The 10,948-nt window shown below is 58.0% G+C and overlaps 1 protein-coding gene across 2 annotated transcripts in view; it reads right to left on the bottom strand.

Annotated features, from left to right (window-relative positions):
• Positions 1–492: 492 nt before the first annotated feature.
• The window catches only part of RAB6B (RAB6B, member RAS oncogene family), a 35,306-nt gene continuing 24,850 nt past the window's right edge, over positions 493–10,948 (bottom strand). Inside the window, exons 3-8 of one of the 2 annotated variants that reach the window (XM_040965189.1) lie at positions 10,617–10,670; positions 10,293–10,398; positions 8,888–8,999; positions 7,772–7,865; positions 5,467–5,533; positions 493–864 (exon numbers count right to left, since the gene is read on the bottom strand). In XM_040965189.1, the coding sequence (XP_040821123.1) occupies positions 800–864; positions 5,467–5,533; positions 7,772–7,865; positions 8,888–8,999; positions 10,293–10,398; positions 10,617–10,670 (498 nt within the window). In that variant the 3' untranslated portion in view covers positions 493–799. The remainder of the gene's footprint in view (positions 865–5,466; positions 5,534–7,771; positions 7,866–8,887; positions 9,000–10,292; positions 10,399–10,616; positions 10,671–10,948) is intronic. The other variant, XM_040965198.1, reaches the window with a different exon arrangement.

The following is a 10,948-nucleotide window of genomic DNA, read 5'->3' as shown; positions in this document are numbered from 1 at the left end:
CTCAGCCTCCTCCAGAGGTGCCACAGCGCCTGGCAGCACACGTTGGCAGAAACCTCTCACAGCCACACGGGGTTCCCCGGGTTACAGACCCACAGAAAACAGCAGCACCCCGGCCTTCCCACGAGCTCCCACTCAGCAGGTCACTGGGCAAGCACAGAACACAAGCCCTTGATCCTGACCTTCGATGCCTTGCCAGGTCATGAAAAAGAGAGGCAGAAGCCGTTGCTCTGTGTTGGCTGCCAGGCCTCTCTACTGTCCACAAGACCAGCCTTCCAGCTTAGCGACCTGCTGAAGTCCCGCAGGGCCTGGAGGGTGGCCCTGGGAGCCTAGAGAACCGGGAGTTTAAATCGACTGGGCGGGGAGAGAGGAAGGCAGAGGTGCTGAACGCTCCTGAGAGCTCGGGAAGGAGGGAGTGTGTGGAAAAGTTTACAAATATACAAAAACAAAAAAAGCACATCTTTCAAATAAAAATGACTACTTTTTTTTTATCTGGCAAAAAGTTGTATACACATGATTTAAATTTTTTTTAAATTTTAACAGTTTTTGGCAATTTTAATAAAGTACAATATATTACAACCAAACCAAAAAATAGTTGTTTAAGTAACAGCTGTTAAGAGTGAGGTGATCCCTGATGCCCGGCCTCCCGCCCCCTTCCCACCCTACTCCTAAAGACAGAGAGAAAAGAAAAATCCTCCCATCTGGATAGACTCATTTCCCACCCCCCTTAGGAAGCTAACCAATAGGAAGCAACACAACAAGCGAGCAGTGTCAGAGGGAGCCGCGGGTCACCGGCCCCACATTAGCAGGAGCAGCCGCCCTCGCTGGCCGGGGGCTCCTGGGGTTTGTCCAGCTTGATGTCAATCACTGCGGGAGGCGGGCTAAGGAAGACCACGCTGACAGGCTCTGCCCTCCCCCCACCCTTTCCCTCTGCTGGCACAGGGCCTCTTGGAGGAGAAGGAGCTGCCCCCCTGTCCACACATACCTAGGCCAGGGAGTCGCTTTCTCAGAAGCCTCCCTTGGTGTCTAGGGCTGCAGGACCAGCTGCCAGCCATGGCCCTACCCCACAGTGCACTGTAGGTTATAAGCCTTCTGGCCAGGCCCGGGGGACTGGGGGCCTTGCCCTGATGGGCAGCAGGAATACAGGCCTTGCCAAGCCCTAATCAGAGCACATGGCTTAGATCTTAAGGTGAGCTACACTCACCAAACCCCGACCTCCTCCTCAGCCAGTTCCACTGGTGTCTGCAGGGGCCACAGCTGGGAGGGCATGGCACATATCAGACTCACCATGGAAAGCGAGCCAAAATGCACCACAGCTGATGACCAAGCCTTGGGCAGGTGGATATTTCAGGTTCACAATCCAGCCAGACCTTGCTGTTACAGCCAAGGGCCAGGCCTGCTGTGGGACTGCACTGGGCAGGGGCACATGCATAAAGATGCTTACAGAAGATGCCCTGTTGCAGGGCTTGGTGCTGGCATCCTACTTGAGGACAGGAAAAGCCGTACTTCTCTGAGGTTCACATCCCCTCCTTGCTTTGGATGCCGGGACGCTCAGAGCCGGCTTTCCAGCCACCTCTAACAACCACTCAGCATGGCGTATGCTGTGACTGCAGCTCCCGAGTTCTCTCGGCTGTTCCTGCCTTTATTTTCCCTCGTATGTGAGTGTGCACGTGTATGTATAGGTGTGTACACACACCAAGGGTCTCTAAAGTGTTCGTGAGCAATGGGTATGAAAAAAACTAAACATGGATTTTAAGTTTCTGGCATCAAAATAAACTTACTGCCTCATTGCATTTCCAGACTTTTTGCAGTACCCTTGAATACTCCCACGTCTTTATCTTGTTTCTGTGGATGTGTGTGTGTGTGTGTGTGTGTGTGTGTGTGTGTGTGTGTGTGTGTGTGTGAGACAGCAGAGTATAAATTAATAAGCAAATACAGTCAACAATTGCCTCCCCTTCCACTTCCTGCTGTGTTGCTCCCAGGGTTCCTCCAATAAATGAATCTACCACCAGAATGCCCTGCTGTTACCATTGCCACCTGGGATGCTGTAGTCTCCACCAGCCCTGGGTGTGCCTGGTCCCCTCTGCTCAGCTGCCCTTGGCCAGGTCTCTGCACGGGGTCCTGATCCATGTCCCTCTCTCAGCTTGCCCAGCCCTCACTCAGCAGAGTGGCTTCCTAAAGCCAGCTCTAGGGACAATCGTGTCACACTGCGGGATGGGGCTCCCGCATCTGCAAAGCTCTTCGGCACTGAAGGCCTCTCCCAGTGGAGTGTGCCTGGCCCCACACCTGGGCTCCCTTCACCAGCCCTGCACGGTGGGTGGAGTCCCCTCTGTGAAGCCTTGGCAGGTGGTCCTGAGCTGCCACTGTGTGCTGGGTGCTGGGCCGAGTGCTGTAAATGCCTTGCCTCGTCTGGAGGCCAAGCCAGCGCAGCCGCATGTGAGATGTGTCTTACTCCCGGCCAGAAGGCCCAGGAGGGCTGCGGGCAGAGCCCAGGCTATCTGACCCGACAGGCAGGCTTTGAAAGGACCCGTTCTGCCAAGTCCCTCTCATGCTGGTTTTTCAACTTCAACACCCCTGGTGTTTGGGGCAAGCCTAGAGCACAAGGTGCTTAGCTACATTCCTGACCTTTTCACTGGATGCCGGCAACACCCGTGCCCCGACCTGTGACTCCTGGATGTAGTGTCAGTCCCAGAACCACTGGCCTGGCTGCAAGTGGGGGCACCATGCCAGCACTCACCCCGTCTGATCTTACACTGACCTGATGGCCACTTTGTAAAAACACCTCCTGGGCACAGCAGGAATGAGAGCACTTTTGGACACTGCACGGCAGGCAGTTCTCCAATGAACCGAGCCCCAAACTCCAGGACAATTGTTAAAAATATACCTCCCTGGCACTACATGAGCACACCTGGGGTGACCTTAGATGTGTATTTTGAACAAGTCCTCTGGAAGATTCCCAATGTGCAGACTCCTGGGAGCCCCATTTGATCAATATTTCCAGAACAGCACTGCCCCGAAGGTCTTCCCATGACAAGGGAAATGCTCCCCGTGGGCACCGTCCATCAGCAACACGGACGCCCGAGGAAACCAGGGCAGGGCAGGAACTGGACAGTAATGGTGCTTCATTGCAGGTACAGCTAAACAGCCATGGAGGGTTGCATCCGGCCAAGCCCTGAGCCCCAAGTGTGGCTACAGATTTGGGTTTCTTGCATCATCGCCAAGCAGGGATTCTGGGTGGCTCTGACCTTGCATCTGACCGTGGGTCAGCACGGGTCCCAGGCCTTCCTCCTTCCCTCATCCCCCCTCTACTCTTGGCTGAACCAGAGAGCAGCTCCCTCCTCCTGGTAGTGGGAGGGGAACAAGCAGGGCCATGGTGTCACTGCCTGGTTGGCTCTCAACATTATGCTGTCAGTTTCCTTGGCTTTAACACTTACAGCTGGATCCCCTCCCACTGCCTGGCGCTGGGGGAAAAGAACTCAAGACTGGATGCTGGGACCCTCAGGGCAGCAGCAGGGGGACCCTGGGACAGGCCTGCAGGGACATTGACCTCTACAAGCTTCCTCAGGGAGCTCACCAAGTAGCCTGGAGTGCCATCCCACCCTGATGTTCCACAGGTAGTTCCACAGGTCCCAGATGATGCTCAGTGGCCAGTCCTGGGACGCCTGGCCTGGGTCCTTGCAGTCGCTGCAAGAATATGTCCTACTTAATGAAAGAAGTGGAGCAATGGACACAGGCCCTGTTGTAAAGGGAGAATATGGCAGCTCATTTGGTGCTGTAGAAGAACAGAACTAATTGGACAACTACCCCAAACAAACGATGAAGCAAAAAATCTTGGTGAATGGAGCCAATGGACATTGGGAGGGTGATGCCACACTCGGATCGGTGAAATCGGCAGCATTTCAGAACTATCCAAGCCACCTGGACAGAATCTTGGAATACGTACACATTGAGACCCTGGGTTGATAGGAGGTGGCAGTTCCTCATCCCTGGGCACTGGGACGTGTGGAAAGTCATGCGTGGTTTCCCCCTTTGTCTCTCCCCTTTCCCCAGGAACAACAAGAAGAAACAGCAAATTTGGAAGTAATAAGTTCACCCAATTTTCCCTAAACCTTGATCCTTCCCACCCTGATCCACCAGGCAATCATTATAAAAAATAAAATTTATATAAAAAGCAACACTTCTAGCTGGAGGAGCCAGGGTCTGTTTTGATCTGTCACAGGTGCATGCCCACAGGGAAGCATGTAGAGTTCTGGGAAGCTATCCCAGGAGGACACTCCACTCGGGAGGGTGCAGACCAGCAGCTGACAGTATGGTACAGTGGGTCAATCCACGCCACCTGAGATGCCAGCATCCCATAGTACAGTGCTGGTTTCAGCCCCAGCTGCTCTGTTTGCAATCCAGCTCCTTGCTTCTGGACATGGAGAAGGAGTAGAAAATGGCCCAGAGGCTTGGGCACCTGCTGCTCAGGATGGAAGCTCCTGGCTCCTGGCTTTGGTCTAGACCCAAATACTCCAATCATTTGGTGGAGGGAACCAGCACATGGAAGATCTCTCTATTTCTCCTTTATACTATGATGACATTGTTCCTTTTAAATAAATAATTTTTAAAGGTTTAATTTATTTTTATTAGAAAGTCAGATATACAGAGAGAAGGAGAGACAGAGAGGAAAATCTTCCACTGCAATGGCCGGACTTGAGCCAATCCAAAGCCAGGAGCCAGAAGTTTCTTCTGGGTCTCCCATGCGGGTGCAGGATCCCAAGGCTTTAGTCCATCCTCGGCTGCTTTCCCAGGCCACAAGCAGGGAGCTGGATGGGAAGCAGGGCTGCCAGGATTAGAACCGGGACCCATATAGGATCCTGGCACATGCAAGGTGAGGACTTTAGCCGCTAGGCTGCAGAGCAGGGCTCTGAGTGCCCAGTGTCTAGGAGCTGACTAGAACAGAGACAGGCAACTAGGGGTAGGGAAGGCCTTCACCTAGCCAACCCTCTCAAGTACTCTGAGGGGCACTGTCCCTCACAGATAGAACAGGGATGCCTATGGAGGTGGCAGGTCAGATGTGGAGCCTATGTTTGTCATTTGCACACTGACAACGCAGGCTGCCCCGGGATCCTGCACTTCCCACGTGGCGTGGGAGTCATGGACAGCTGCAGGGACTGTGTGGGGCTGGGCACAGGGGGTCATCCCTGAAGGGAGAGTCTGGTTCCACACACGAGATATGTTCCTGTGGTCACTGTGCAGATGGGCAGAGCTCTTGCCCCCTGGGGTCCCCACACACTGTTCACTGGAACAACACAGCAGGATGGGCCCATGGCCTTGGGCCTTTGCACATGGCTCAGGAGCAGCCCCAGGCCCCAGGCACCTGCGGTCTGGGAAGGCTGAGCCCAGGCTCGCATCCTGCCCGAGTGCCCAGTCAACATGCGACTTCTCCAGCAGACCCGTCCACACCACCTCACTGAAGGCAAAGGATACTCCCTTCTTTGCTTTTCTCCTGGACGTTCTCCATGCCGGGCAGAGCCGACGCTACACGTCGGAAGAGCTGGGGAGACGGGGGACGAGGCGTGAGCCTAGCCTTGCATGCCCTGGCCTTGCCCTTCACCCTCCTGGGGGCCTAGCTCACTGCATCCCAGAGGACAGGCCGCTCCATGCTTCTCCAATAGGCCATAGCCTGGTATAGACCCTGGCGAGGCCCCCAGAGCATGGACCCCAGGCAGGCTTGTGTGTGCCACCCTTGGGTGGGATGCAGCATGGAACAGACATGACCCCTGACACTGAGGCTAAGGCCTCTCCTCCCCGTGGTCACACTTGTCAGGGAGCAGGACATGGGGGTGTGTGCATAACACCATAGATCTGTCTGGGTATGCGGCTACGTGTGGGTGCAGTGCACGTGTTGGCATATACAACGTGTGGGGTATGTGAGAGAAGGTGCGTGTGGGGGTCTGCACATGTGGACACGTGTGGTCCTCTTCCTGTAAGCGAGTGAGGGGGTGAGGCTGGCGTGTGTGTGTGCATGTGTGTGTTGGGAAGGAGTCTCACAGTTGACCAGGACAAGGCCCAGAAGATTCAGAACTGCCCCGTTCTGGATGTCTGTCCCCTGTCCCAGCCAGTCCCAGGATGGCAGTACTGAGAGCTGGGGCCCAGGGATGCTGCTCCAGCATCTCCCTTCGCATGAGGACACATGAGGAAGGCCCATACCAGGTGCCAAACTACTAGCCTGGACCCTGCCCCTCCAAGGCTCCAGAGTCAGACATTCTGTCCCTGTGATTTGTGGCTGCAGAGACATAGGGCAACCAGCTGCCCTAGGGTGCCGTGTCTTCGTCATGCTCTCTCTCAAGGAATAGGCAGTGCAGGCACATGCGGGGGCCAGGCTGCATAGGAGCCCTGCGCTGAGGCCGACAAGCTGCAGTGGGGCGACGGACTGGCAGGACAGAGCAGGGTGATGGGGATGGCAGCCCCATCCAGAGCTTTCCTTCCCTCCCCGACCCCTGCCCTGGATTTGCCCCTGCAGCGCCATCCTGCCTGACTGGCTGGGGAATGGGCCACAGGCCTCTGCCGGTGGCGCAAGAGTTAGCATCCTTGGGCAAGGAGGGGGTCGTCCTGAGCAGACCTGGCCTTGGCTGGAGCCGCCCAGGGGTGTGCACCACTGTGCCACATTTACCCTCTATCACAGGGCTTGAAGGGCCCGCAGCTGACTCTGTTCCCACCACGGCCTGGGTCCCAGAGCACCCAGCTGGGCCACCTGCTGCTGCTGCCCTCTGCCTCCCTGTTCTCCCAGAGAACAGAGCCCAGGGCCTACTTCCATGAATGACAGCTCAGCCTGGCCCTGCAGGAGGCTGGAGGGCAGTGAGCCAAGCCTTGCTGAAGGGCACACAGCATGAGCAGCACTGGGGAGGGGACCTCCCAAATGCCATCACAGTGTGTCTGGAGCTCTACTGAGATGTTGGCCACCCTCATTCTCCTCGGCAGGGCTCTCAATCTTGCTCTGGCAGCCCAGGGAGGCCCACAGATCCCCACCCCCTGCCACAGCCACTGATTACGCAGACTCAGCAACAGAGGACTCTGCACGAGGCCATGGGTGTGCAAACGGAGCTCTGACACACCTAAGGACATGCACTGTGCCACGATGACATCTGTGCTTCCTTAGGAACCTGCTCAACAGGCAAAACGGGCAGTCAGCCTGCAGCCCCTCTGATACTGAACCAGGGATGTGCCTGGAATTCAAGGAGCCGGTCCCTCCACAAAGCGGCCAGAGGACACCCGGATTTGGTCAGAAAGCGGGGAAAGCTGTGGGTTCTGAGTCCCACTGACTACACCCAGCACTGAGGGCAATGCTGAGGTCAGTGAGCACAAGGGGCGGTTTCCAGCACAACCCACTGACCTGCTGGACTCCATCCCTGGACTCCCTGAGGCTGTGACCCAGGGGGCTCTTGTCCCACACCTGTGCTGCCCCTCCGGGACCCCCAGCACTTGGCAAGCCAAAGGGAGGGAGGGACAGAGCTGATCAGGCTGCATTTTCTGCATCCTTCATCCCAAGTGATGTCAGACACCAGAGGACCGCTGCTGCCGGAGGCCGGTGGCTAGACCTGCCTTGCAGCCTGCTGCCAGTGGTGGGTACAAGTGGCAAGTGACTGCCAGTGCCCAGAAGACCAGCTCTGACTGGGTCTGCAGCCACTCTGGCTGGCCAGCTCCCTCAGGCCAGGGCAGGGCAGAGCCTGTGGCTGGGCACTGCCTGGAAGCCAGCATGGGCCTCCGTGGCCAGACGGGCAGGCAGCCTTACCTGCTTCACGTTGTAGCCGGTCTTCGCACTTGTCTCAATGAACATAACGCTTAGCTCTTTGGCACGCTGCTCGCCTTCCTCGATGGTTATCTGCCTGCAGAGCCAGGCAGAGAGCAAGTCAGTCCAGCAGAGGAGGGACCACTGACCGAGGCAGAAGGACAGCCCGAGACAGGGAGGGGTGGGTCAACTCTGAAGACCTCTAGTCCCCAGGGGTCCCTGCCCAGGATGAAGGGGACCCCCAGGCATGGCAAGATCGCAGCCCCTTTCCTCGTTTCTTCCCACGGTGTTAGCTTAGAAACAGGCTGTTCCCTAATTATCTTTTCCGCTGCAAGAGCTGACGTTAGCAAAGAGCTAAATACCACCTCTGTGGGCAGAAACATCAGACCCACCCTCCAATGAGAATACGAAGGTGAAAATATTTAAAATGGGGACAGTCTGATATCCTGAGGCTCCCAACATGACCAGCCCTTAAGAGGTCAGGGAACCTCGCAGGATGCTGGACTCCCTGATCCAGGTGAGTCCCATAGCTCTTGTAAGAGAGCTGCATGCCCACACATGGCAACCACGCAGGCAGAGTGGATGGCAACGTGGGGTGCAGGCCACCTCCTGCCCAGGGTGGTCACACACACACACACACACACGAAGCATCTGGGAGCCCAAGGGACTGTAATGGCAGTGGCTTGGCTGTAACCACAGCACAGCCCTGACTGCCCACATCTGGGGCATGCACACAGGGCTCCATGGACACAGCCAGGTGCCCCACCCTGCAACATGGTGAAACTGGAGTCCTCAGAGGTGAGGCGCTGGGGGGTGGAGTGTCTCCCTTACTGTTCTCATAGCTCCTACTGCAAGCACAGACCCGGCCTCCCTCCATGTACCCCAGAACTACAGCCCAGCCTCAGCTCTGCCCCTGCAGCCCAGCCCCAGCTCTGCCTCTGCAGCCCAGCCCCAGCCCTGCCCCTGCGGCCCAGCCCTGCCCCTGCGGCCCAGCTCTGCCCCTGCCGCCCAGCCCCAGCCCTGCCCCTGCCGCCCAGCCCCAGCCCTGTCCCTGCGGCCCAGCCCCAGCCCTGCCCCTGCCGCCCAGCCCCAGCCCTGCCCCTGCCGCCCAGCGCCCACCTCTTGTCAGCCAGATCTGTCTTGTTGCCCACCAGCATGATGATCACATCACTGCCCCGCTCTGTCCGCACGTCATCGATCCACTTTGAGGTCTGCTGGAAGGAGTTGAGATCTAGAGGCAGAAAGGAGGCAGGGGGAAGTCAAGTGCCTGTGGCAGTAGCAGGGCGGCTGGTGAGTACCTCCGTGTCCCCTGCGCCAGGAGGGCAGAAGCAGCATCCACCCAGAGCAGCAGGGCTGGGGCTTTGCAGAGGGGACTGGACCCAGGCCCGTGGGCTTGGCGAGCCCCTGGCACTGCCCACCACCCTCTGAGTACGGAGTCACTGTCATGGGATACCAGCTTAGGGGCTCGCCTGAGCTCAGACCTGCCTCTGGAGGTGTGGGAGTAGAGCATGAAAATGAATGCCCAGGACTCGGCTCATCTTGGACACTGGGAGTGTGAGCGGTGCTGGTGGAGGGTGTTCGGAAGGATACAGCACCAGACCCCACCTGGGAACTAAGGTCCGTCAGGGTAGCCTCCCCACCAGCCAGGGCAGCTTGGGAAAGGCTGGGGGTGTCTGAAGAGAACTCGGGGGGCTCCACAGGTGAGAGGAGGTGAGAGGCAGTATGAAGAGCACTTGCAGGGTGACGGCTCCCGCTCTGCAGTGTTCCCCAGCGCGGAGGAGGCAGCCTGCCCTGGGAGGTCCATTTCCCAAGCCCAGATGGGCCGCCCTTCTGCGGGACATCCTGTCGGGTGAGCCTGGCTCTCATGTGCTCCCCACGAGGAGGAATTCTGCCTGTGGCCAAGGGTAGGCATGGATAAAATACAGGGGCAGAGCAGGAGCAGCTGGCTGGGGTGGCACCCGGGGTACCCTCCCATCTCAGCTGTGACCACAACCCGGAGGCTTCTATTGTGTGGGCCCCAAGCTGCCAGGCCTCTGCCTCAGCTCCCACCTGCATCCCCAGGAGGAGCCTCCCACGAGGCCGTCCATAAAGGCCCCAGGACCCCAGAAAGGCTCCCAGCTCCCTAGGGTGTCCTTGGAAGAACTGTGACACTAGCTGACACATCACGCCTGCTACATCCGGGTTGCCCAGGGGCCGGCCTCTCCCACCCTGACACGCACGTTCAGAAGCCACACTGTAGGGGCTGCTGGGCAGCCAGAGTGAGGGAGGGTGCAGCCTCGTCTGCTTGTCCACACACTGTCCCTGCCCCCGAGCAGGACCGAGCTGGCCCTGCACACATGCAGAATGGGGCTCGGGGAACTCCCTGGTGGTGACAAGCAGCTACCCGCCCGCTCCCTTCCCCGCCCCCGAGCCCCTTCCTCCGCGCACTCAGGCAGGAACACATCTGCATGCACACACAAGCACACACCACACACATACGCCTAGCCCTGACGTCACCCTCCCTCCCACAAGGACCCCCACTCACTTGTGATGTCATACACCACCACTGCCACTGTGGAGTCCCGGATATAGCTGGGGATCAGGCTGCGGAACCTCTCCTGGCCAGCTGTGTCCCAGAGCTGCAGTCGCACCTGTTGGGGCGGGGGAGGGGCAGGACATGAGCAGAGGGGTCAGAGGGGCAGTGAAGGCCTCCTCCTGGGCTGGGAGCGGGAGCAGGCTCAGCAATGCTGCCAGCACCACCTCGGGCCTCTGGGCTTGACAGGGTTCTCACAGATGCACAGCTGAGGGTCTGGGGGACACGCTCTCCACAGCCCCCCAGGTCCTCCCAGGCCTGAAACCCAGCACTCACCGTGCGATCCTCCAAATACATGGTTTTTGACAAGAAGTCAATCCCTATGGTGGCCTGTCAGAGACAGAAGGACACAGCGGTCAGCTCTCACGCACAGGGACACAGGCAGCAACAGAGCACATCCTGGCCAAGTATTCTCTGGGCCCTAATCGTCCAGCCCTGCCACCTCTGCCACCACTCAAGACCCCAGCAGTGCCCACAGCCTGGCCCCTCAGCGCCTGCACAGAGGCTTGGCTCTGTCCTTGCTTGATCAAGCAGAGCGCAGACCACCTGGGACAGGCAACATGCTGGCAGCCGACTACTGCCAACATCGCTGTGCCTCTTGTGTCCTG

This window comes from Ochotona curzoniae, unplaced genomic scaffold (genome assembly GCF_017591425.1).
Source record: "Ochotona curzoniae isolate NIBS_2020 unplaced genomic scaffold, NIBS_Ocur_1.0 contig_1302, whole genome shotgun sequence".
In the NCBI taxonomy this organism is placed as follows: Eukaryota; Metazoa; Chordata; class Mammalia; order Lagomorpha; family Ochotonidae; genus Ochotona; species Ochotona curzoniae.
This window is presented reverse-complemented; position numbering and strand designations above follow the sequence as displayed.